Source organism: Triticum aestivum, chromosome 6B, assembly GCF_018294505.1.
Source record: "Triticum aestivum cultivar Chinese Spring chromosome 6B, IWGSC CS RefSeq v2.1, whole genome shotgun sequence".
Classification (NCBI taxonomy): domain Eukaryota; kingdom Viridiplantae; phylum Streptophyta; class Magnoliopsida; order Poales; family Poaceae; genus Triticum; species Triticum aestivum.
In genome coordinates this window covers 70,655,919-70,682,471 of record NC_057810.1, presented here as the reverse complement: position 1 = coordinate 70,682,471, position 26,553 = coordinate 70,655,919, and the positions used below count along the sequence as shown (strand labels likewise).

At 43.4% G+C, this 26,553-nt stretch overlaps 2 protein-coding genes and 1 pseudogene across 2 annotated transcripts; 1 reads left to right on the top strand and 2 right to left on the bottom strand.

The window, feature by feature from the left end:
- Nucleotides 1-511: 511 nt before the first annotated feature.
- Nucleotides 512-3,889, top strand: LOC123135854 (UTP:RNA uridylyltransferase 1). The gene is made up of 6 exons (XM_044555085.1): nt 512-1,366; nt 1,500-1,862; nt 1,995-2,218; nt 2,316-2,379; nt 2,884-3,080; nt 3,204-3,889. The coding sequence occupies exons 1-6, from the start codon at nt 659-661 to the stop codon at nt 3,415-3,417; spliced, it is 1,770 nt and encodes a 589-aa protein (XP_044411020.1). The 5' UTR covers nt 512-658; the 3' UTR covers nt 3,418-3,889.
- LOC123135855 (protein DETOXIFICATION 46, chloroplastic-like) lies at nt 3,829-10,991 on the bottom strand (annotated as a pseudogene).
- A 10,712-nt stretch (nt 10,992-21,703) lies between these two features.
- On the bottom strand, nt 21,704-24,039 carry LOC123135853 (uncharacterized). The gene is made up of 3 exons (XM_044555084.1): nt 23,725-24,039; nt 22,697-23,252; nt 21,704-22,610 (listed from the first exon to the last, which is right to left on the bottom strand). The coding sequence occupies exons 2-3, from the start codon at nt 22,826-22,828 to the stop codon at nt 22,071-22,073; spliced, it is 672 nt and encodes a 223-aa protein (XP_044411019.1). The 5' UTR covers nt 22,829-23,252; nt 23,725-24,039; the 3' UTR covers nt 21,704-22,070.
- Nucleotides 24,040-26,553: the final 2,514 nt, after the last annotated feature.

The following is a 26,553-nucleotide window of genomic DNA, read 5'->3' as shown; positions in this document are numbered from 1 at the left end:
ACGCGTCTAGAGGGCAACCAAGATCATGTGACATATATAGGCTCGGTTTTTCCCTCTTATTCTTACTTCTTTTTCACGACTGCTATATCGGTGTGTATAACTAAGCTTAAATCTTGGAGTGGTCTGGGGCCCTGGGCCTTACATTTCACCCACCCGCTCTGCCCCTGCTTGACGCCACGTGTGTCTCATTAAGATGGATTTATATCATTATTACAACACCAAAAAAATGATTATTGCCACAAAAATGACAGAATCGATGTGAGATGCGTCGAAAGGATCGTCGACATTGATCCCCGTGAGTTCGGTCTACGGTACCGCCAGTATACGTTGTACGAATGTGTGTGTGTGTGTGTGATGGTGTATGTCTACATTGTACTCGGTGTTTCTTGGGGAAAAAATATCTATATGCAAACTATTTTTTACATTATGTTTTCACTTATCATCTTGTGGTAAAAATATAGACATGGTTCTGTTTCCATCGATAGAGAGGGGGTTGACCCGCAACCCGGCAACCCACGCTGCGTCGAAGAGGCGAGGCGCTCCCGCACTGACACACTCCACGACCGACCTCACGCCTCCCTCGCTCGCTCGCTCGCTCTCGGGAATCGCGAACCACCACAACCACCACCACCCCAGCCGCCTCGCCGCGCCGCGCGCCATGGCCGGCGGCGACGCCAGGCCCCTCGCCGACGCCGCCTTCCTCCGCTTCCTGCTCCCGTCCCCCAAGCCCGAGCGCCCCGCTCCCGCCCGCCTCGCCCCGCCGCACTGCCTCGTCGCGCCCGCCCAGCCGGACCCGCCCCCCGGCGCCAGCCCCGACGAGCGCCTCTTCATCGTGCCCCCCACGCGCCCCGCCTGGCTCCCTCCGCAGCCGCAGCCGCCGCCCCCTTTCCCAGTCCCTCCGGCGCGGCGCGTCCACCCGGCCGCCGGCGCCGCGCGCAATGCGGGCCGCTTCGCCGCCGGCCGGGGCGGCCAGGCGAGGCGGAGGGTCGGGGATTTCGCCGGGACCAGGGGCCGCGCGGGCCCCGATAGGCGGAGGGCGGGCGGGGGCCTCCCCGTGAAGGCGAACGGGGGCGAGGACCGCGCCGGGGCCAGGCGGGCGGCGGCGGCGGCGGCGCGGAGAGAGAATAAGGTGTGGGTTGCCGTGGAGAGGAAGGGTGCGAATGGCGGAAGCGACTTGGACGACCAGGGGGGCGTGGGCGGAGGCTACGCAGGCGGAGACGAGGCTGGAGGCAGCATCGAAGGGGAAGAGCAGCTGGAACCGGACGACGGCGACGGCCGGCGTCTCGGGGAGGAATTGGAGGATTCTCTCCTCATCGCCGGTGATCAAGAGCGCCATGACAGTGACGGCGGCCAGCAGTCAAGCGAGGTGCGGAAACCCCCAAAAAAATCATCCTTCTCTTCAAATGCTCATGGAATTCGATTGCACACTGCCATCACATCTGATTTGCCCCCAAAATCAACTTTTTTAGCTCAACTGGTCACCTTTCTTCGCTCTGCAGAGCACCATGTCGCATTCGAACCAATCACGGCGCCTGCAGATCAGAACACACACAGGGTGGATGGAATGCCGCCATGACATCGGCACCTTCGCCTCCGGCCTGCTCTCCATCTACGAATCCCTCAAGCCATCAGAGGAGCACCTGTCCAAGCAGAGCCAGCTCATAGACTCCCTAACCAAGTCAGTGAGCAAAGAATGGCCCAACGCCCAGCTGCATCTCTACGGATCATGCGCCAATTCCTTCGGGACTTCCCACAGCGACGTCGACGTCTGCCTCGAAATCAAGATCGGCACGGGCAGCGAGGTGGAGCTCCTTCTGCGGCTCGCGGAGATCCTGCGCGGCGATAATTTCGACAGCGTGGAGGTAATCAAGCCTTCACTACATGGAGCTTCGTGTTCCTTTTAAAAAAAGCATGAGTTTTGTAATTTGTAAATTCTGTTGTAAAAATTCACTGTAAATTGAGGCTGTTGGTTTGATCTTTTATCATCCTTGCAGGCAATTACCAGTGCTAGGGTGCCCATTGTGAGGATGTTGGATGCAGGGAGTGGCTTCTCTTGTGACATTTGCATCAACAATCTCTTTGCTGTCGCCAACACGAAGCTTCTCAAGGATTATGCCCAGATAGATGGCAGATTGCTTCAGCTGGCCTCCATTGTCAAGCACTGGGCCAAACTGAGGGGTGTCAATGAGACATACCGCGGAACCCTCTCCAGCTATGCGTGAGTTGAACGATTATGATGGATTCATCTCAGATAATTATGTTTATATGAATTTTCTCAAAAGAATGGGGACTCACTTGCTTATGTAAAATTGCAGATATGTGCTTATGTGCATCAGTTTCTTACAGCTGAGAGAGCCCAAGATCCTTCCCTGTTTACAGGTATGTACCTTATGTTGCATCAACTTCTTCATAAATCATCTTATTTGTGTCAATGCAGAAACTACTGAAGTGCCGAGTGCACTCCGTAAAATTTATCAAATTTTATAAATCCACTTTTTCCCCTATTTATTTATTTTCCTTTTCAAATAATATTTTCTCTTTCTTTTATTTTATGGTAGAGTTATGTGCTCTAGTCATCATGGATTTGCTCCATTTGGCACTGTGCATGCATATGATATGGATGATTGTATTTGGATGGCTCATCACCATCATTCAGTTATGGTTTGTTGATTTTCTTTTCCTTTTTCTTTTCATTTGTTCTCCGATGTAGTAGGTTATTTTGCCATATATTTCATCATTTTTGGTTTGCTGTATTTATAGTTGCCAGGTAAGTCAGAAGGAACATCAAAGTTCTTGTCCATGTTTTCAGCTTCATTATATGCATCGGTTTGGCCCATCTCATCCTGATGCAACTAATGCTTCCGCATTTCCCCACATTTCCAGGCTATGGAGCCCACATATACCATGGTTGTTGATGACACTGAATGCGCTTATTTTGACGAAGTTCATCAGCTTCGTGATTTTGGGGCTGAAAACAAGGAGACCATCGCGGAGTTACTCTGGGCATTTTTCCACTACTGGGCATTCCAGCACGATTACAGGAAAGATGTCATCTCTATCCGTATGGGAAAGATAATCAGGTAGGTAATCAAGGACCAGCATTCTTCTTCCAAACCAAGAATTCAATATCGATTTAATTCATCTAGGTTATAAGAATTTTAAACATTTTTTCTCACCTGGTGTGATGACGCAACAACATGTAGCAAGAAGGAGAAGAACTGGATGACTCGCATCGGAAACGACCGCCATCTGATCTGCATCGAGGACCCTTTCGAGACCGGCCATGACCTAGGCCGTGTAGTCGACAGGCAGACAATCAGGATCATCAGGGAGGAGTTTGAGCGGGCCGCTGCCGTACTGCAGCATGACGATGACCCTTGCATGACCCTTTTTGAGCCCTACCATTATGAGAAATAAACAGCGAAAACACCTGAACATTCATCAAACATTTCTGCCAGGAAGGTGAAGGTACAGATGATGAACTGTTTGAACATTCTGGTAAACGGAATAAATGAATGAACTGGGTTGCATTAAAGAAAAGATGAAATTTGGGTCAGGTGCATTCACCTGCCAGAAGATGGGCCGTGATTCGTCGCAGAGAAAACTGATCTGGTAGGACTATGCTCTGCTGGAAGATGAGCTGTGCCAGCTGCAGGCTGCAATGAGTTCACTGTGACCACTACACTCTCATGTTCTGTGCTCTGGTCACCTGAAAAGAGCAATCTCAAACCTTCTTTATGGCATGCAACTGCATGGATTCACAGTAGGGAAACTTAATGATCCCACTTTCCAGGATATTTTCCAACATCCATATTCTTTCATGTTGTGTAACAAAAAAATTGGACATTTTCAACCATTTTATAATTCTTAAACCAACAAAAATTCTTTACATGCTTGCGTAACTGCACTTTTACAGTCACGGGTGTTGGACAATGCAACCTTTCTCTGCAGCGGTAAATTGTGAGATGAAGGCCCCTAGGACAAAAGGATACTGCAGGAGACTGAATTCTACCCTAGAGCCAAATGGACTTTCCTAGCCCTGAAGAAATCGAGCAGGTCTTGACTCGCAACATAAAAAATAAAAAATCGAGTACGTCTTGAACTTTGTTTCCAATATTATCATGTGCAGCTCCTGCTCTAATCATAGACACTGCTGAATGATGTTTACGGAATTGCAAAACATGCATGCCCTCTCTCAACCAGTGATACATCCTCTTATGTTGCCTTCACTTTGACTTGCTCAGGCTGGTTGAAATTTTCGTTATACAACATGCCCGTTGGAGAAACAAGCCGTTGTAAAGCGCTTCCAAACCGACTCTGTAATGGAAACATTGTTCAAAGAGACCAAATTAGGGCTATCGTAAGATGCTGCATTTCTAAATACAATGCATTTTGTAGAAATGAACATACCCACTGGAAGAAGACAAGTACCCACCAGCATAGTGTCAAGCTACTAAACTTGTCACGGACAAGCTTTAAAGACAACAAGAAAAGAGAAATCATCTTTATCAGAAGAGTATCCCATCACAAAAAATAACAGTAAATAACCGGAAAAAATGAACTATTCAAGACGGCATCTGATTTTTTGTTCTTTTACTTGCTGGGTAGTGATTTCACAGCTTTATCAACCAACAAAGTGTACAGAGGTAGATAGTTATCAGTACATAGCAAATTGTGGTCCTATTTTTTCATGGTTCAGACCTGATATTCAAAATATTCAGATCCTTTTTTCTTTCTCAAGTTGGCATATCCTTTATCAATGTTATCATTATTTAAATTAGCAAAATATAAACTGAAAGCCCAATGAGGTCTCACAGAAAAAAAGAAATAAGGAAACAGACATTACCAATAGAAGAAAGGTTCCAACGCAGAAGCATGCACCCATTGATTGACTCAAATACCTGAGATCCCTTCCAGCCTGAGGACAGAAAGAGAACCATCAGACATTTCATCAAATCCTCCAGCCAATGCTAGGTTTTCAGCCATTGAACTTATAAACTTAGCAGAATAGGCCCTTTATTCTGTTCTAATTGTCAATGTAGTATCATAGCAAGTCAAGATGGTTTACCGCATTAATTATCACACTGCTGATGGCCTATTGTCAGGTGGGTATGTTAGGATCAGCCAAATGAATTATACCAACTTACCAGTAATGCTCCTTCAAGGCTGTGTACTGAAGGTGTCACAAACAATGCAGTGAAATATGGAATCAGCACTTTGTGCATCTGTTAAAAATAGTGCAGTGGAATTATTAGTTTCTCACACAAAACTCTGGTAGTCATGGATTAATAGTAGCATTAAACTTTCTGCAGAGAAACCAAGTTAATTCTCCAAAGAGTACATCAAACAATTCCTAACAGACTGATATGATGGAGACAGCCTTTTAAAATCAAAATCAGGATTAGCAATAAATTAGTAAGCAGATTCGTATATGCCATGGACCAGAGTTAGATGGCCCTGGATCTGGGTGCAAGCATGCCATGATGGAAGCCATAGTGAAGGGGCGAGGAGGAAAATAGGACTAGATTGATATACTTTTATTGCTTCCTCAATCTATAAGAGGTCCAATGGGGATCCCTCGGACAGGAGCACTGAGTATTCAACAATGCACGAATTAAAAATGTCGATTCTAGAGATAGGATACTATATATGGCGAAGATAGCCTTTACAACAAGTTATAGACACTTGGAAACAACATGTACATAGACAACTGGCATACTGATTGTTTCTGAGGAGCAATCCGTATCTGAAGTACTTCCAGAACATGTAAAAATTAAAGCAGTACATCATACCTGTTGTACAACCATTTGATCATTGGTAAACAGCCTAGGAAAAAGCCACGGAACAATCGTTCCAGCTGTCCCCACAGTCAGTCCAGCTATAGCTCCAATAACTACGAGTGACTTGAGTAGCATCCTTGCCTAGATTAAAGGTACCTTCAGTATCATTCAGAGTAATGAACATAATATTCATACAGATTGATGTAGAAACAACTACGGTAAAATGCAGTCACTACTTAAGTCAATCAAAGCACCATCAGTGCAGCACATGTTGCTTCAAGTATGCATAGTGGTGCTGGGTCCACCAGCAGCTTTTGCTCTGTTACAGGGAAAAGAAGGCAGGTGTGTACCAATTAAACATATGAAACCTGTTACACAACATGCGCAGGTCAGAACTCAAATATTTGTGTCAACATTCTTACATTCAACAGTCAAGACGCCTCATGTCCTAAGAAATAATAATCTAGCAAAAATGTAACAGTATCAAACTTCTGATAGATTCTATCGAAATAAGATTATTAGAAATCTTAGATGAACTCCTTTTTTCATTTCTAGGCTTTCAAAATGTCTTGTCAATGGCATAAGTCTTAAGTCACATTCAGCTCTGTTTTGACCAGATGAGCCTCCCCCCTAATAAAATTGATAATTACTTGTTGGCTTATCTCGGCATTTTCATGCAAAATATTTTGAAGAAAACAGAAAAGGAAGCTCCTTGTGAAATTAATCTGCTGAACCGATGAAAAGACAGTCTGCATGTCAGTTGATAAATTTAACCAAACAAAAGAAAAGTGTGAAAAATACAAGTGTCCAAGCATACATGTTCATCAAACACAACTTTGCACAGATTCTTGGATATGTACTGATATTACTGCTAAAAGTACGGCAAAGTAAAATGGTATGATATTCACAGGAAAATGAGCACTGTTGATAGGTACCTTCATCAAATTGCGGTTAGCTCCGTATATCATCTCCGGCATAAACGACTGTGCAGTTTGTGACAGGGGCTCACCCCAAACAGTGCACATGCATAATATATTAACCATAACCTTCACAAGATAAAATAAACAATATATGTTGTCACGTTTTTATCGACATGTCTTCATAGGGAAGCATTCCATAAGCTAAAAAGTATGAACCTGATGGCCTGCAAGAGTTATTGCTCCCATAGAAGTCGCGGAGTATGTAAGCAATGCATAAAATGCTACCTGAAGAAGATTGAAACAATTAGTTACAGTAAAGTCAAGGAAAGGACACAGATCAGTACACCCCAAAAGAATGATACCTTGGATGTCATTGTCACAAAAACAGGAGCTGCGATTTCGAATATCTGCAGAAGCTCTCTTGTCGATGGGATTGTGAATGAGAATGCTCGAAAACCTCTACTGTTTAGATTTTGCATCATCATAAAAGCTGCAACAATCTGAGCATGTGTCAAAAGCTAGCTACTTATACAAAAACATGTGAGCAGAGAACTCAAACCTGCAAAGAAGTTTGCAGTGTGAGCAACATCACAAAAAGCTAGAGGTGGAGGCTATTTGTGTAGCGCAATTGCAAAACATGAAGAGTGGAGAAATGGATAACGAGATGCTGGGATTTCTGGAACATGAAATACAACTGACAACAGAGGTGCATGTGATTCCATCTGGACAGGGTGCAGTGTGCATCGATGAATAATATATTTGTACAAAATATGAGTTCACCAGGTATTGTTGCTTAAGTGAGGACGTGGAAACTTGATTTTCAGCAATGTGGAGACATGTTCAGGAGACTGGAAATATGTGTACCTGTGAAACCATAGTAGCCCAGGCGGCACCAGCAATTCCATAGCCACATACAGAGCAAAGAAATATATCGCCAACGGCATTTATAACACTAGCTGCTGCCAATGCCTTCAGAGGACCCCAAGAATCTTTCATGCCTAGACTGATTTACAGCAAAAGATGTAATATAATAAGAGAAGCATCCAATAAAATATACTGTAATATGGTTAATTGTTTACTGTTGCATGTACTATTGTACTCATGTAGGTATGTAATCCATACCCGTTTACTCACTGGCAATTATAATGATTGAACTAGCATATAGCAATTAATGGCAAAAACATACTTAGAAATATAATTGTTGAAGACATTTGAGGCTTAAAACAGATGTCTACTAACATTCCAAAGAAATATAATGCAGCGCCCCTAACAACATGAATTCAAATAAAGGCATTCAAACAAGTATATCCAATGCAATAAGGGAACAGGAATGTGCCCAGTTTGTACCTAGCACTTTGGGCAACTAAGCCAACGAGAACTGCAGGCCATGCAAAACCTCGAATCTGAAATTGAGTTTCTGTTATTTCACATGAAAAAGGGAAATTCAATTTCATATCCTATAATAGAAGGTACTTGAACAGCACTACAAGCATTCAAAATAAGATTCCGCAATAAGCCTTGAAGTCAGAACTACAAGATTGTCCAACCACTTAATAAGGCAAAGGACCTATGCAAGCTGTCCAACCACTTAATAATCAAATTAGTATAACAGAGACCAACTAGATAAATTCAAAAAATAGCTGTATCTATGAGATTATGGTGATTAGCAATTTCAGAGCTAACTGAGCACACCGCATGGGATTCACAATATAAAAGATGCACATTTTCACACCTCTAGTTACGTTTCGATGAGCATGATCGTTAGGTAACCTCCTTTCCTTTCTCATGTTTCATAGTTTCTTGCGCAGAGCTATTACATTGTATTTCAGATACAGCACGGTATTGAAGTATTCAGCCATATCCATTTATCTTATCAAATGTTTAACTGGATATACTCGAGTAGAGAAAGGGCAAAAGCATAAAGTGCCGGTTATACATCAGAGGAACATACTGCCCTTCGTCGGTCAATTGGAACTACTGAGAAATAGCCTACAAGGTGAAACTATTAAAACACAATTAACATATACAGACCTGTGCATATGTATTGGCAGCAGAAATAATTTCATGATTTTTGGATCCAGTGAAAGCTGAAAAGAAATTTAATAAATCACAAGTTAAGGTAAAGTTAAGTACCAAATACAAATTTTCAATAATGTAACCGATAGAACCACATCATGCATGTGAAACTCTAAACTGGTAGAACAAATACGGGAGCATCTTTTTCATAAATACGTGCCCTAATCAGGTAATGAAGTCAAAACAAGCCAAACAGTTGGGATAAAAGCATTACATGACCCCAATTTTAAACAGCACTTGCAAGCTTAATTGAGTCTAAGGTGAAGGCTAAAGTGACTTTTCAAGTGACATAGCAGGAAATTACAGAATCTAATGACAAAAGTAGTCCTCCAGCACTTCGTTAGAAAATACAAAATATCCAACACTTCAAATAAGATGATAGTTTCAAGCCCATTGAACATTTTGTTTCAAAGACTTACCAGTCAATACTTGGACCCCAAAAATCTTAGTGAACAAAAACATTCATATACCAAAAGTAAGAGCTAAAAATAGCAGCATAGACACTTGATGCTGTGCAAGTTCTTCATCCTGCATATAGTAGCTGTAACTGGATTAGATTACATATAGAGCAAGAAGGTGCATATAGGTGCCAAGTGGCTGCAACAACAAGACAAATATCTGAAGAAACTTCAATTTCTGATTATTTATAAATCATTAAATTGGCAAGTAAGTAATATCTTATATTTGAACGAAGTTCTTTTCATTTTGGGCAGCAAAGCAAATGTATAGTTCATGAAGAAAACACAAACATATATCGACCTACTACTGTGCCAAATTTGTTCTGTAGAGTTCGTACTTTGGAAAGAATTAGCCAGCTTACTTTTGTCTCAACAAAATATTAGCCAACAAGCAACGCAAGGCCATACTCTATAGCTAAGTTGATAACCCCTGTCTCCCACTATTACCGAAGCACTCATAGTACACATCCCCGCAACTTTGCAAGTTACTAATCTAGCACGAGCTGCACGCACCTTGTTAGCTAAGGAGGTGGCCACCATGTTGGAGGTTGCGACTGACAGGAACATGAATATGTAGCACAGATAGTCGCAGAACACGGTCCCAGGCCCTGAAACCAGAGTTGAAATAAGCATACATCATTACACTTAAACTGAGGCGCAGCATGATGAGCCAGCCAATACATCACGTTCATGCATTTACAAGTACGTAATACTCCCTCCGGTCCTTTTTACTCCACATATAACATTTGTGTGAAGTAAAACTTTGTAAAGTTTGACCATATTCATATAAAAAAATATCAACATCTACCATACTGAAGTTATACGTACTATAGGAAAACTAAATTCATGACGCATCTAATGATATTGATTTCGTACTGTGAATGCTGATATTTGTTTTCCTATAAAGTTGGTCAAACTTTATGAAGTTTGAATTCAGACAAATCTTATATGCGGAGTCAAAATGACATGACAGGACGGAGGCTAAGATGATGAGGAAACTGCACAAATCCTTCAATCTGAAGATGCTACGTACTCTATTTGTTAAGAGCATCATACATACTATCAATGAGCTGGCACCAGAAATGCGGCGTTCAGTCGATCGGTTTAGTCAGACGAAGTAGAATAATGGCGGCGTGTTTGCGCATTTAGGATTCTCACCCAACTAATGGCGCGGCGCGGGCAACATTACCAGAATAAACCGGAGAGAGTACAACACTCCAGCATATTAAGGTAGGTACGGGTACGGCGCGCTGCAAAACACACCTAGGGCTGCGAGCTGGAGGGAGGAGGTCTGGCCGATGACCATGGTGTCGATGAGGCTCATGAGCGGGCCGCAGATCCAGAGCCCGAGCGCGGGCCCCGCGAACACCACCACGTCCCGCACCTGTGCCCATATCCCCGCGCCCTCCGCCGCCATCGCGTCCACCGCCACCTCCCGCTCGCCCCCGTCGGCCGCGCCTGCCGCGGCGGCGCATCGGACGACGCGGACGGCCGCGCGCGGGGAGAGGCCGCGCCGGCGAGGGGCGAGGAGCCGGGCGGAGGGGAGCGGGGGCGCGGGCGGGAGCAGCCGCGCCCGCCGGAGGGACGCGGGCGCCGGGAGCGCGGCCGCGGCGGAGAGGAGGCGGAGGTGGGCGGACATGGCTGCCGATGATGCCGAGCTGCACTGCGCGCGCGGGCGGCGGAGTGGGGCGGGTAATAGTGTCTGTCTGCAGTGGGCGGATGGAGAGGGATCGTGTGGACTGGATCGCTACGCGGCCGACGAAGGCCGTTGCTGTACCTGTGCCTGTCACCGCTGCGCACCGTACGGCCCTGTTTGTCCGGGCTCCGTGAGCAGAGTCTGAAATCTAAAACAAGCAGCTATTTTCAATCAGTTTTGTCACTGAAGCTGAACCTGGATTCAAGCCATTTTGGGTGCATCGAAGCAAAATCCACAGGTGATTCAGGCCATTTTCAGGGCAATGAATCCAATCAAAGCTGAGACAAGCATGGTCTTATATCACCACACGAATCAGGTTTGCCACTCAAGCGAATCCGCAGGCGATTCGAATCCAATCAAAGGTGAAACAAACAGAGCCTACGTCTCGTACAAGTATAATACTCGAATATTCATTCCTACTACCGTACCATCTCTGTTTCTTTTTTATATATACTTCATTTTATCTCAAGACAATCTATGTAAAGTTTGATCAAACTTATATTACCCCCTTCGACCCATATTAACTAGATCGGGATCACGCCTTGGCGCAAGGGTGCCGGTCCCAACAATGTGGTCAAGCAAGTAATGATCAGTTAGAAGAAAGCATGGTTTATGTTAGTAGGAAGTGCGGCTTGCCACAGCCCTGCCGGGTGAATCATATCCAACCTGATAACAAAGCATATGATATGTAGCACAAAGCACCAAAAGTTTCAAGGTTTAGAACAACACCATAATAATAAGTTTGTTGGCAACCTGTTGAGAATTAATTGAAATATACAAGACACTTTGACACCGCCATTTACTTACAAAAGATAACAAATTTCACAAGTTCTTAAATATTTTGAATAACAAAAACAGAAGTTTTCAGAAAAGGATGGGCATAGAATCCCACACGACAATTGACAAAAACGAACTGATCCTTGGCATTGTCCAGCACAACGATCACGTCGCCGATCTGATCGTCATGCCATGGTGCATGAGGTTGCTGCCCATTCGCTCGTCGCCGCTCACATTGACAATGGCGTTTTGCCTGGTTCCTGGACGCTGAAGGGGGCGATAGCTACAACGCCATCGGGCTCTTTCCGTCCTTTTGCTGCTTAGTTCACAAGTTTGTCATCCTGCATCTATCAGTTCACACGGCAAAGAGAAATAGTAGAGGTTCAGAATTATTCTCGAACTAACTGGATGTGGCTAGTAGCTGAATTCTGGTTGAGGTATAAGATGTTGACTGAACCTGAGATATACAGTACCACTTTATTGGGATTCAGCATTTTAGACCTTGGCTTTGTCCCCGAGCTGCTCCTGCACAGCTATCTATCATGACACATGAGTACCCTTGGCCTCTCTCTCTACTTGCGGCGCTGCTCTAAGCCAAGAAATAATCGAACTTGGCAAGATACAAAACATGAAGAATACCTGTTGCATGATAAGGGAAGCTAATGATGCATGTGAGACTGCAGATTATCACACTCACCTACAATAATCAAATCCTTTGAAGCATCCAATTTCTGCATAGACCAAGAGGAAAATTGCCAAATTAGCTCACCCGCTCACCAAAAAGAAGATATAACATAATATCTTTGTTGCTGAAATTTCAAGCAAAACAAATAAAAGCTAAGGGAGGCTATTATCACTTGAACAGTTGACAACATTTATCATTATTATTTGAACAGGGCATATACCCTGCTCCAGTTTACTTAATTAAAACCGAAGCAATACAAGGCGACGTTAGACACCACATCTAGTAGCATTATATGGCTAATGATCATCTAACACAGAGTAGCAACTGGCAATAGAAACAGGAAACTCTTTGATGCTGAATGCCCCGGGAGCTTGTCTAAGCGGATTTCTGTAAATGTCTCGTTCAATTATAAGACCACCGTAAGTAGTGTGTAATTAGTTAATCAATATTTTAACTAAGTTACATACGCAAAAAAAATCCAAGTTACATAAACTTATTTTAACTTCACTGCAATAGATGTACATATTTGATTTCTGATGATTGGTGAACCTTGTTCAAAAAGGTAAAATTCATGCTTCTGTTTAACATTTTATCTAAAATTAGAAGATTCCACTTGATCCTCAAAGGTAACTCTGGGTAGAATAAATTGATTAGCTAACATTTCTAGTCATTCTAATGCGGAACTGGACAATGACAAAACCTTTGCGATAACATGTACTCCCTCTAGTATATATATATATATGGCCAAGTAAATATTTGGGGGTTTACTTTCACCACATGCTAGACCAATAGTATAATGTGTATGTTACAAGTAGTACACCATCAAATTTTGAATTTGAAATAAGTTTTCAATTGTATGATATACATCTCATAAATGGATGGAGGTAGTATGTTTATTGTCTGGTTACTCTTGCAGCATACATAGAAGCTTCCATGAATTTGCATTGACAACATTACAGTACAGAGATGAGAATGGTGTAGTTGTGCTTGCACTTTGGGTTAGACAGACATTATAGCATATCTTGGCGAAGCTTATTGACATATAGAACATAGTAGAAAGCAGTGGAAAAGAGCATAAGAGATTCCTTCAAAACATGGAGAGGCGGTCTGCCAAGATGCTCAACTGGAAGAAGTCAACGATTTATCAGTTAACCCAAATCTTTAATTGAAGACAACACCTATTACTGCACAACAGTTTCAGTTAACCCAAATCTTTAACCAAGTCTAGAATGTTAGAAAGCCTACTTTCAAGGAGTGGTATTATTTTCTGTTATAGTGCCAGATAATAAGGATGATGTGCTATTACTGGTAAAATTTGCACAATATGACGATGCATCATGTCAAATACTCCCTCCGTTCCTAAATATTTGTCTTTTTAGAGCTTTCAAATGGACTATCACATACGGACGTATATAGACATATTTTAGAGTGTAGAATCACTCATTTTGATCCGTATGTAGTCACTTGTTGAAATCTCTAGAAAGACAAATATTTAGGAACAGAGGGAGTATATCTTCTCTATCATGAGTTCATATTAGGTTATTTTCGAATTCTAATATGATAACACTGGTAACCTTTACTAATATTTATGAGAAAATGCAGCCATGAATTATGGTGCATACAACAATGTCAAGATGAGAAGAAAAAAAAAGAAAAAAGTCCATAGTTAATGGATTGGACAGCGGCCCTACCAGTTTATTAAGATAATGGCTGCAGCTTCTTGCCGCGCGATTGCCCGCCGAATGGCGGACCAGTAATGACTTTATACTAAGAAAGTATACACGATACACCCTCATCTGATTTAGCTTCAAAAATAAAACAACACCTATTTAAAGCAAACTTTCATATGGGTCTATTCTTATGGGTAAAGGTTTCAGCTATCCTATAAGATGGTGAGCAACTATGTCCTTAAAACCATTAGATAGATTATCTCAAATCTGAAGCTAAAACATATCCTCATGCATGATGCAATATCTAGTGTTCTGAAATAACATCAGCGGCCAACTGTATGAAGTAGGGTTCAAATAGCAGACTTATATAACAGTACAGAATAGGTTAAAAAAGAGTCCAAATAGAAAATTAAGGAAACAAAACAGAATAAAGTAATATCGAAATAGATGTTCTGGACCATTAGTACCATATGCTGCAACTATAAACAGGCACCTATAAAGCTATATAAAAAATAATGTTGGCTTCTCACTTTTGTTCCACGTTCCACCAGTGGGTGCATCCAAACAAAAAAGAACATCTTGATGCTCATCTAACAATACTCAAAAGGCATTAAACTCCTCCCATTAATCAGTGCTCTTGATGCTTGTCTCACATTCCACGGTTTCAAGTTAAAATTAAAAAAGCTCCATATGAGTAAAGCAGATTGAAGAGACTCAAGACAACAGACAGGTGCTTTCTACTTCTTTAAAGAAAATCTAAATATTTGCTACCAGGCGTCTTGAAAGGATAACATACAGAAATTGCATATTATTTCCATCTGAATGAGTTTCTTATCTGCCGAGATTAAAGTAAATAAAATTAGAGAACCAAGAACAACACATAGTACAAACCTTTAGTCAATTGCAATGATTAATCTCAAAAAGGGCAACTAAGGTAGAAAAATCATGAAATAAGTATAAGCTAATAGATACAGATATTTCATATCCTCAACATAAGTTGTACCTTTGTAGGCCTACATTATTTAAAACACATCCAGGAAAAGAAAGAGGAGGGGTTGACCTGCAGTTCCCTGGATGAAGTCGTGAACACTGGCTCAGATCGAACGAAAATCCAAGGAGGGTATCGACCAAAAGAAGCAGCAGCCGCAAAAAACGAACCAGTCCGCATCAACAGATCCGGCGCTTCAACGGCAAGAAGAAGCGACCTGCAAGCAAACGAGATCTGAAATCAATTACTCCTCGAAAGAGAGCACATCCAGCGTGAAGAACCACCTTAACCGGCACGTCGATGCGGCGGCCCGCCACCCCGAGCCTCTCCCCGACGCACTAAACGCTCGCAAGAAAACGCTCATCCACACAGATGAGGAACGACCATGCCCGCATGTAAATGACAGGGGTCAACGACTCGAGGCCGAAACTGAGTCTGAACTGGAATGTGGAGTACACAGGTCATGTTGCGTACGTCGGTCAATGACAAGGAGTTGCAGGCGACTTCGGCAGTCGTCAACAAAGGGGTACAAATGGAGGATATTATGGATGAGGAGACGACAATGCATATGGATGAAGCGGATGTTGAAAAGAAAGTTAACCAAGACGAGGATCAGAATATTATGGAGGAGATGACACATTTTAGCAAAGGTAAAGATGGAACCTTGCGTATTCTATGTGGTCCTGGATTTACGCCAATCTTACCTAAAGAAAGAGTGTGTGTCACACGTGAGAACAATTCTAAATTAGAGGAGTTCATGCAAGTGCATGCACGCACAAAACTAGAAAATAGTTGTTTGTTTTCTAACCAACGTGCAACAGGATATCATGCACGCATTTGGAGAAATAATCGGACGTGGAAGCCATGGAGAATAAGAAGGAAAAGGCCTGCATGCAACGGATTTATTAGTTGTATTACACGGAACATACAAACTCCTGAACTGCATGTGCTAGAAAATAGGAGGAGAAGGAGTCTGCACGTACGTGGAGATATGTTTCCATATCGGCCAGCTATGTACGTTTGGAAAATTAAAACAAAGGTAGCAGATCAAAACGGCCAGGATTTCGGTTGCACTCCAAGTCAGGCAGGAGAAAATAAATCAGGTACGTGACGTGATATGGCCTGTGTGCCTTGTTTAGGCCGAACTCATCTGAGTCGGTTTGTACCCAGACTATATATATTATTTGTGATGGGGACTTGAAGGATTAGGTTATTTTCTTTAGAATTTAGACAGACTATGAAGCGGCCCTCTGGGCGTTCATCTTGTTTATTATTGTGAGATTTTCTATCAAGAAAATTACACTTTAGCGAGAGGATTCTCGTGATCGAGAGTTTGCTAGCTATTGGCTTGAGGTCCGTCGGCGACGACGGATTGTGTGCTGGTGACGTCTACGTTGACGAGAGGTGCCTTGTTTGTCGAGGTATTGCTAGTCAGTTTTTGTTACCATAGTTTCAGGTTGCGTGTATCGCTCGCGTAATTGGAAACTCTTATCAGTGAAATTTAGTCGCGGTTGTTGCATCGTGAAAGATCGGGCCAAATTAGCGGCGCGTCCGAGGTCGTGCTTTCATCATGAAGATACACGAGGTGTCCCACAAGATGGTGAATTACCTGGTCGAGCTCCCTCGGCTTTACGGCTTACACACCTGACTTTCATGAAGTGTCTTTAGCAGTGCCAAAGAGTGTGAACACATCTAGAAACCAACAATCACAATGAAAAATTAGAAATCTTGAGAGACTATATATCAAAATGATTGAGCAATTTTACATAGGTACCTTGGATCTAGCTGCTTATTAATAGGAGAAGAATGAGAATAACCTTGTTGTAATAGGTGCCTGCAACCTGGAGAGAACGAATTACAAATAAGGAGATGAATAAGGTTGTGCATCAATCAATCACCTCAAAGAAAATTCCCAGCAAACAACAAATTATACATCCGCCTAGATAATCTTGACAATTATCAAGTATATACAGATAATATACATCCACTGCAGAGAGGAATCGTCATGCCATTCAATATTTCAATCTTTAAAGAACAACTTCTCAGTGAAGTCCCAAATAAGGATATCCCATCATTAATTTGGAGATCATACACCCGGTCCATTTTTCACCTTTGTTACCACTATCTATAAGTATCAAATGATTTTACTTATTTCCTAATTATCTCAATATAAGCTAATGGGCTCATATACAAAACCAAAGACTGATATTTTAGCTTCCAAAGAAAATTCAATGATCAAAGGCTACTGAACCTTGCATCTAAATCGCACCACTATTGGTCCATGGCAGCTGTCCGCTACAGTAACACCATTTTTAGCACCAGCGGCAGTTCAACAGATAGATGTGACACCAATTACTCACCTTACATGGATGGCTCAGTTTCCTGGCATATATGCCACAAAAAAGGAGATCAGTAGAGAGATACCCTGCAGGTTGAGCAATCACTAATGAGATCCAGTCAATGTCCGCCCCGCAAGATTGAGGAACCAAACATGTATGATACATTTTGCTATGGCACAAGAACATTCAGACAAATGCATAATGCTACTGAATATTAGTACTGCTGTAATGGTACTGAACATTTAGACAGTGTGGTGAGAAGAGAAAGAGGAAGGACGGGTGGTGGGCATACGATGTTGGCGTTGGGGGCGGCACGTAGTGGCGGCGCCAGGGCGAGGGGCTTCCGGCCGTAGAGGGCGCAACGTCCCCAGAAACATGGGCAAAGCTGGCCAGAGGAAACGATGACATCGGCATCCGCCTCAGCGCCGGCAGCGTGGGTGAGCCAACAACCTGCAGCAGCAGCAAGAGAGAAGTCAGCAGAAAAAACATTATGGCATTCCTTTATCTCTGGCGACGCCTGAGCCCCCCTACCCACCACCATACGACCTTGCCTCTTCTTCCCATCATCTCTGCCTAGAAAGGAACGGAGGCTATGAGAACAAGAAAGGGGTGACCTCACCTCAGTGGAGCTCCAGAGCAGCAATGAAGAAACCATGCCGTCAATGACCCGCACAAAATAGTCGGTGAGGATGGTGCAGGAAGAGAGTGGGCGGCGGATCTACTTACCCTCCTCCCGATGATGTGATGCACGAGCACGACGGGGGCGCGACGATGGGCGAGAGAGAAGGATTGGTCGCCGGAGGAGCGCTGGCGGTTCCTGCGCATCTCCCGTCGATGGCGACGCGCCTGGTCCACCTGTCGCTCTCCTCTCGACGATGGCGACGACGAGCAGCGGCAGCGGCGAGATCGGCAACGCGAGAGCGACGGCGAGGCGGGTGGGCGATGGGAGGGGAGTTGGGGGAGCGGGGACGGGGGAGGGGGAGGGGGCGGAGGATGGCGGCGGCACCGCGGCAGCAAGATGCATCGCGCTCGAGCGTGCGAGAAAGGCAGGGCGGCTAGGGTTCTCACCCAACGAGGGGGACGAACGAGAGCACGAAAGGATGGGCCGCCCATAGCCTCACGAGCCAACCGCCGCACGCCACGCACGACCCTGGAAACGAAAAGACCCAAAAACCCTCGGCGGGGGCAGGATATAACGTGCGGTGGCATCGGATATTTCCCCCGCCGACGCGCGCGACGGGGCGACCGGGCCGGAACCAAGCCACGGTCGCTGACAACTGAGGCCCACCCGCGAACGGACCCACACGCCAGCGACCTTAGACCGGTAAAAACGCAGTAAAAACGAGCGGGGGAGGCGTTACAGGAAGTTACTATTCATTCCAGCAGTAACTTATTTTGATCCGACGGCCCAGATTCCTCCAGATCTTGATCCAACGGCCGAAAACGCATCAAGAGATCGCATCCAATGGCTGAGAGTCACTGAGCTCTGAGGAGGCTCTGTGATGCCTTCTTCTCTTATTTCTGGATTGACGTTGGTTTAGTACAAAATGCGCATGAATTTTCGGACGGAGGGAGTATAATTTTGACATCTACAACGCTGAGTAAATGCAATATGAAAATATATTTCATGGTGGATCTATTGACATTGATTTGATATTGTGAATATTAATATTGAGTATATACTTTTCTTTAAATAAACTTGGACAAACTTCAAATAATTTAACTCATGACAAACTAATATACATAGTAAAAACTGAGAAAATATCATCTTCTCCTTGGGTAAAAACCGGTACAATGTAGCTTGTATAACGAGACTCGTCTCAGATACATCACCAGTAACGTTCTCTCTAGATGTAAAACCCGTCTTCAACTAGACAGTACATATACTTCTCATCCATGATGCGCATGGAGTGTCACCACTCCATCGTCATACTAGTGATGCTCGCTTTTTCAATAGGGAAAGCCGCATGAAGCATCAAATTTTCATTCAACTCAGTAGCATCTTACAACATAAAGTACATAGCCCTAAAATGAAATTAGAGAGAGAAAGTATAGGGCAAGACAAGTTCATGTGAGCTAAGGCAAAACAACTAATGTGAGCCTCTGAAGCATTTCATATGTGGTTGCTGAAGAGGGATTCACAACCTGTTTGCAAAGAGGCGGCGTAGATCGATAAACACATATAAAAAATATATGGGCAATCAATGTTTACCTGGAACACTATCACTATCGATGTACTAGTTGAATGCCCGTGCATTGCCACGAAATAAAAAACAATTCATGAAAAAAAAACGTGCATGAACAACTGACATTGCCCACCCTCTCGTTATCCCCTCCTATTCTCGCGTGTTTCCTATCAACCTCTTCAATCTCCATGACATCGTTTTTGTATACTTGTTCTTTTTCTTTAGCTCTGATGACTTCGGTTAGAATGGTCACACAATAAGATAGTCTCCAAGACACAATATAAACCTTTGGTGGGAGGGGGGTGGGTGGGGGTCCCTTACTTTACTTTGTCCGCTAATAAAAATAACTTGTATGTTTGAAATTCATTTTTCACGCAACATGGTGTGGTATTTCAAACTCATTTTCTCCGTGTCCTCTTCCCAACCGGCGTTAGGAATGTCAACGAGTGCCTTTTTTTTGGATTTTGGTCGAGGGTGGTGGATTGGAAGCTGCGCTAGCACATTTGACCAGATTTGGCAATGTATCAACATAGTTTGTGATATTTTTAAATGCAGAACCCAAGAGAGATTTTCTCTTCCAAAAATGATTCAACCTTACAAGATATCAAATTTATTGTGCATACTCCACTTAAGAAACTACGTGCATGGGCATTTCTCTAGTAACTTGAACATACGGGAACGAAACATGGACTGATCGGATACTTCTGTGAGAAAACGCATACTCGCAAATCTTCTCTAACATAAGGCTTCTGTTTGACCCCTTCCTTCGTCCAACCACTTTATGTATGTTCCCATCCCTCCTCTTTTTTATTTGTTCCTCCCATCTCTGATTTTTCTCACATCCGTTCCCTATAAAGCAACTCAACCCTCCCAAAATGGATATTTCTCTAATAACTTGAACATACGGGAATGAAACATGGACTGATCGGAGACTTCTGTGAGAAAACGCATACTCGCAAATCTTCTCTAACATAAGGCTTCTGTTTCACCCTTTCCTTCGCCCAACCACTTTATGTATGTTCCCCATCCCTCCTCTTTTTTATTTGTTCCTCCCATCTCTGATTTTTCTCACATCCGTTCCCTAAAAAGCAACTCAACCCTCCCAACAACACGAAAATAAGAATCACGAGGCATGTGATGTTTACAAAGTTTGACTTCAGACAAATCTAATAAGCAGAGCAGAAAAAAAAAGGGAGTATATAAGAACACTATTGTCATTCTCATTTTCGTGCTAGTTGTCGCCAACATCACATGCCTTAAAGGAAGGACAACCTACTATATATCTTGTTATGTTGTGATCCAAATTCAAGTATAAAGAGAAAGGCTAACTTCTGATGAGGGAGCGGAGCGAGGCCATATGTTGTTCCTTTGATGAATAGTAAATTAAAAGCAAATACCAAATCAATTTAGAAAAGAATAAAAAAAAACATGTCCATTTTAGCGTCCAAAAGATCTATCATGGAACATATTTTCATACTACAATTAATTGGTATTTTAGATGTCCATATTTTAAATTATAATTTTGATTAAACTTCACAAAGTTTAACTTCAGACAAACCTAATACATGGAGTAAGAAGAAATGGTGGGAGTATATAAGAACACTACTTTTTTTTGAACATATATAAGAACACTACTGTGATTCTCATTTTTCTACTAGCTGCCAACAACATCACATGCCTTAAAGGAAGGACAACCTACTATATATCTGAACTGAACATGGATATGGCATTTTGGGCTCCGGGGAGCATAAACTAAAAACAAATAGCAAACCAATTTAGAAAGTTATAATTTTCTTTTCATATCCATGTTAATGTCCAAAACACGCATGACAATTTTCATGTGAAACAAAGCAATAGTTTTTCTTCAGTGAAAAAACAAAGAATAGTAAACTAAAAACAAATAGCAAACCAATTTAGAATTATTTTTTTCATGTCCATGTTAATGTCCAAAACATGCATGACAATTTTCATGGGAAAGAGAACAATAGTTTTTCGCCAGTGAAAAACAAAGTTAAGTAGTCGAGAAATGCCAAAGAAAATGTCATACAACTTTCTTTTTACACAGATTGAAATGCTTGAGAATTCCACCTAAACATTTGCAGATAACATTCAGACATGAATATGTGCATGACTATTTTTTCACATTTTTCACATTTATGAAACTATTTTTGAGGACCAAATGGTCCCTAGAGCCGAATTGAATATCCGTGACATATACCAAAATTCAAAGGCTCCGACTTTTACATTGCCTGCAAGAGGCCAATGACACATAGCTCATCCAACTTGATTCATCGACACATGTCATAACATGGACAAATCACCCACTGAGCTAACAATTAGACCTATGATCAACACTGCGATGTAAGATAATTAACTGACAATTACGCACAAAAAGTCAGCTGATCATAATAAACCACGTACAAAATAAACATATGAGACTTAATTCGGTGACGGAAAAACAACGCGGCAAAGCGCATGTCACACTCTAGTATAGTTCATACCCCCTGCCCTTCCGGTGGTGCTGCGGGCTTTTTACGGAGACGGGTTTTTGGTTTCATCATGCGAGGACCAAACGGTGCGAGGGGTAGCCACGGCGGGAGGGGCTGAGTCGGCCGGCGACCGTCCTTGCGCGGCGGCTCCGGCCATGTGACTTGCACAACGGTTCGCTCCTGCTCCTGCCGCTGCTGCCAAGAGGAGGAACCGGCATCCATGTGAATTAGTGCCGTGAGTGTCTGCTGCCCAGTCGGCCGAGCAGGTTGCGGCTGACACCCCGGGCCACGCGGACGTTTAGGCGAAGGTGGAGCCGCCTGGCATGCCTCCCTAGCACGGTGCAGGGAGGGGTACTGGGGATGGTGTGCTCCGCCACTAGGCGCAACGTACCCCGAAGGGCGCCTCAAGGTCTGGAAGATCCTCCGTAGCTGACTGTCGACGCGCCGCCACGCGGACATATTGTCGGACGGGCTCATCGTGATCCCCATGCTGAGCCGGTTGATAAGAGCGGCAACCTCTTCCTGAGCCTCCAACGCCATGTGGGCCTGCAAACGCCAATCATGAATCAGTAAACATCAGCACTGCCATTCTATCATGTTTGAATAACCTTAAATTGATATGCTATACTTACTGCATGCTGCCTGGTGCTAACAACTGAGTACGCGAGGTCTGACTGCGCCTCGTCGCCGCTATCTTCATCGCTATTGTCTGGATCAATATCTCCAGCCCTTCCATAATCCCCTTCTTCTGTCAGATTGTGCATGTGGCCAGATTGCTTATCTCTATCAACCGGATGACTGCCATGGACGGGCTCATGCCCACCGCTGCCTTCTAACAAAGCATTCTCCTTTGGCTCAGGGAGCACTAAAGCGACGGGGTGAGTCCTCCGACGCTTGCACGATGCTAACCAGGACAGCCACTCATGCGTTCTATCTACCCGCCTCAGGTCCCATAAAACGTTTTACAGGATTTCGTCCACACCGCCTCAACACTGACAGTGCACACGTTGGGATCAAGAGAAAGATGTGTTGTCAACCAGTGTTTCAACTGACTAATGTTCATTTTTTCTGGTTCCGATAACATGAGGTCCACGCATTTAAATTCACTCAGATCAAACCCCTTCTCGTTTGTTCGGACACTGCCAGGACCATAGTAAGCAACGAATTTCAATGATTCAGACATGCCTCCTGCCATACAAAATTCATCCATCAAAACAAAGTGAAGCAATACTCACTCCTAACACTGCATAGCCACAATGTATACGGTACAACCGGCACCGAATTTTTTTAACACGCAAATGCGTATCTACCAACACCAGAGGGCATATTCGTTGCCGCGGCCCATGAGCACTGGCCTTTTCGTTGCATGTTGGCATGTTGCAGCCTGAGTCAACAACCCATTCTTCCTTACTGCTAGCAAAGACGAGGTTATTCTCGCTGCGTTGCGAGTAGAATGATAGGGTCATAGTTCTGCAATTCCTAGGCTGGCAATCATGGTTCTGAGATTTCATTAAGAAAAAAAAACTCCTAATTTCGAAGTGCCCTAAATTCTGAACATTTACATACAGATCTGTAGTGCCCTAAATTCTGAGCATTTACAAAATCTCCTAATTAAACCCTAGATAGACTGGTACCACGAAAAATCTCAAGAAAATGTTACCGTAGATTGTCAGGCTTCTTCAGTTCTTGATGCGCTGCCTCTCTCCTATCCCCCTCCTCCCCCCTCCTCTCCTGCGCTCTTCGCCTCCTCTCCTCCTCTGCCCCCGAGCTCTTGCACGGCCGCTCCCCTGTGCCGCCTCCTCTCAGCCGCTCGCGCGGCGGCACAGGGGGTCGGCCATGGCTGCCACCGCTCGGCAGATCTGGGGACGCATATGGGGACGGGGAGAGAGATGGATGGAGAGACAGGACGGCTCTTGCTATGCTTACCCGTGCCGTGCCTCCGGTCATACGGGATGGAGGGGGGGTCTTCTGTCACGCTGGGAACAGCGGCGTGTTGTCACCTTCCATCTGAAAAGGTAAAATAAAAAATCGGACGACATTGTCTGCTAATCGGACGGCGCAGCTGGCGGTTTACTCTTCGATGACATTTCTTCATTGTCCTCAAATATTCTTGATCCATCGGCTTATCGTTTAGTCACGGAGATTAAGCATCTCTTAGCTGCTAGAGAGTTTTTTCCTATGAAAATTTCTAGAAAACAAAACAGAGTAGCAGATCGCTTGACGAACCATGGGAGAGTAGAGTGTATCATGGCTTGTTGGCTAAAAAGATTACCCACCTTATACCGCTGAGCTTTTGCCAGCTGACTGTAACTCTGCTTCTAAGGAATAAAACTCTTTTACCCTCATAAAAAAAACAATGAAACCAAAACTCCTTTTCTAATCCCAAGCTCAAAAAATAATGGTAAAAATATCTACCACAAATCTTTTTTTTAACTTTGATCAGTTTGTCTAACTCACATCTAGATGCTTTTAAGGATGTCACATCTAAGCTCTCATAAATATATAATGCATCAACAAGAAACAAAACAAATAGGACAAAAAAATAGACCACAAATAGAATGGACATCAATTTAGATGTGACATAAACAAACCCAACTTTAATAGATGTTTTGTATGCTTGACAAATTTCAGCATGAAATAACTTTCGTGGAAGTGATGGAAAAAAAATCAACACTCCAATGAATGTCATTTTGTGTTGAAATTTATCAAGCATACAAAACATTGTCAAAATTTAGCACACAATAACCTTCGCAAGTTGCTACCAAGCAAGCATTCGTACCACAAAACGGGGATCGAAGATGCCTCTGAATCTGTCTAGCCACCCCTTGTACATGATCTTATCCTTCTTGCTTAGCATCCTTTGTATGCATGTCCACACATTCAGTGTCAGCTCGTCCTTCAGGTCCTGGCCAGACGCCACAGCTAGTCTCGGATGATAGTGCTTGAACCACTTCCTGTAGAAATTTACGGATTTCAGAATCACATGGCAAGGACAGCCAAACAGTAGAAAATGCATGCCACCGGACGGTTCTACTCTTGTCATTCTTACTTCTTTAGAACATTGTCGCCACTCGCCACAGCCTACCATGCCAACATATAATTTTGAAATGTCATGCTCGGAAGGCTCAACATGATACAGCCCAACCGATGCTGGGTACTTCTCTCCCCAGTCGCTCCGTGACGATTCTCCCGCCGCCCAATCGAAGTCATCCTCCTCATCAGTATCAGTACCCTCAGCCACTTCTCCATTTTGATCTTGAGAACCACGGCGTCACCAACAAAACAAGAGCATGTCGATTAACATCTGCATAGAAGCCACGTAAACAGAGTCTTACCACCTCTGATGTGACTAGTAAAAAATGGGCCATTTGTCCCGGTTTCAGAGGCCCATTAGTCCCGGTTCTGTAACCGGGACTAATGGATCGAGACTAAAGCCCAACACCTTTAATCCCAGTTCGTTTACGAATCGGGACAGATGATGCTCCACGTGACCGCTGCGGCGAGTCCAGGCAGGAGGGCCTTTAGTCCCGGTTGGTAACACCAACCGGGACCAAATAGCATCCACGCGTCAGCAGCTCAGGAGCTAGGGTATTTTTTTGAGGGGGGGGGGGGATAGGGGTTTTGGAGGGATAATTATTTAGGGGTTTCATATATTGTGTTAGCTAGCTAATAGCTAGAGAGAAGTGACCTCTCTTATCTTCGTGCTTAGTCAACGCTAGCTACCATACGTATAGAGAGAACTCGACACGCTAGCTAGTAAGCAAATGAAGGAACGATTAAGTACACAAGATCGTCATGATGAACATATACAGAGAGAAGTGATCGATCTCTCTTTCTCTGCGAGATTGGTCAAACAACAAGTTTCGTATATCTATCCGACGCTACTAGCTACATATATATAATATAAGATCTCTTACAAACTCTAACATCTAATGTCTATTTGAACCTCCACATGATATTATCCGTCTTTATTTATGACGTGGTCAAGAAAAAATTCCGCCAATTTCTCTTGAATTGCTCGTATGCAATCATGTGGTAGGAGTTCATCATGCATCTCCCACATCTAATTTAAAGAAGTGGGTCAATACATGTATATGAATGAAACTCAACACAAATGATGGTAATAGAATAAAATTATGAATATTATTGTTTGTGTACATCAAAATCTTTTTTAGAGTAGCCCCCGGCTTAGATTTCGTCGAGTTGTACATGAACTCGCAAACGTAGTATCCACAAAAATCATTCCCGGATTCCTACCACAAGACCTTTACGAGAAATAGAGTTCAATCAAACCGATAATCAAGCATGCTTAATGGTTTTGATGAAACTAGCTAGAATCAGTGGGAGATGCGCGGAACTAGCTAGTAGTACTTATTTTCGGGTGTGTAAATCGCAACTCCTTCGACATTGCCGGAGCAATGACGGTGAACTGTTTCCAAACCCTGCCAGACAAAGAGAATAATTACTTAATATCAGGAAATCAACAAAG

What these genes read in the sequence shown, in the direction of transcription:
- LOC123135854 (XM_044555085.1), top strand. Translation starts at nt 659, where the DNA reads ATGGCCGGCGGCGACGCCAGGCCCCTCGCCGACGCCGCCTTCCTCCGC. An exon ending in GCGGCCAGCAGTCAAGCGAG is followed by an intron (nt 1,367 to 1,499) that starts GTGCGGAAACCC and finishes TTCGCTCTGCAG; the next exon opens with AGCACCATGTCGCATTCGAA. An exon ending in ATAATTTCGACAGCGTGGAG is followed by an intron (nt 1,863 to 1,994) that starts GTAATCAAGCCT and finishes TCATCCTTGCAG; the next exon opens with GCAATTACCAGTGCTAGGGT.
- LOC123135853 (XM_044555084.1), bottom strand. Translation starts at nt 22,828, where the DNA reads ATGCACAATCTGACAGAAGAAGGGGATTATGGAAGGGCTGGAGATATT. An exon ending in TTAGCACCAGGCAGCATGCA is followed by an intron (nt 22,611 to 22,696) that starts GTAAGTATAGCA and finishes TGGCGTTTGCAG; the next exon opens with GCCCACATGGCGTTGGAGGC.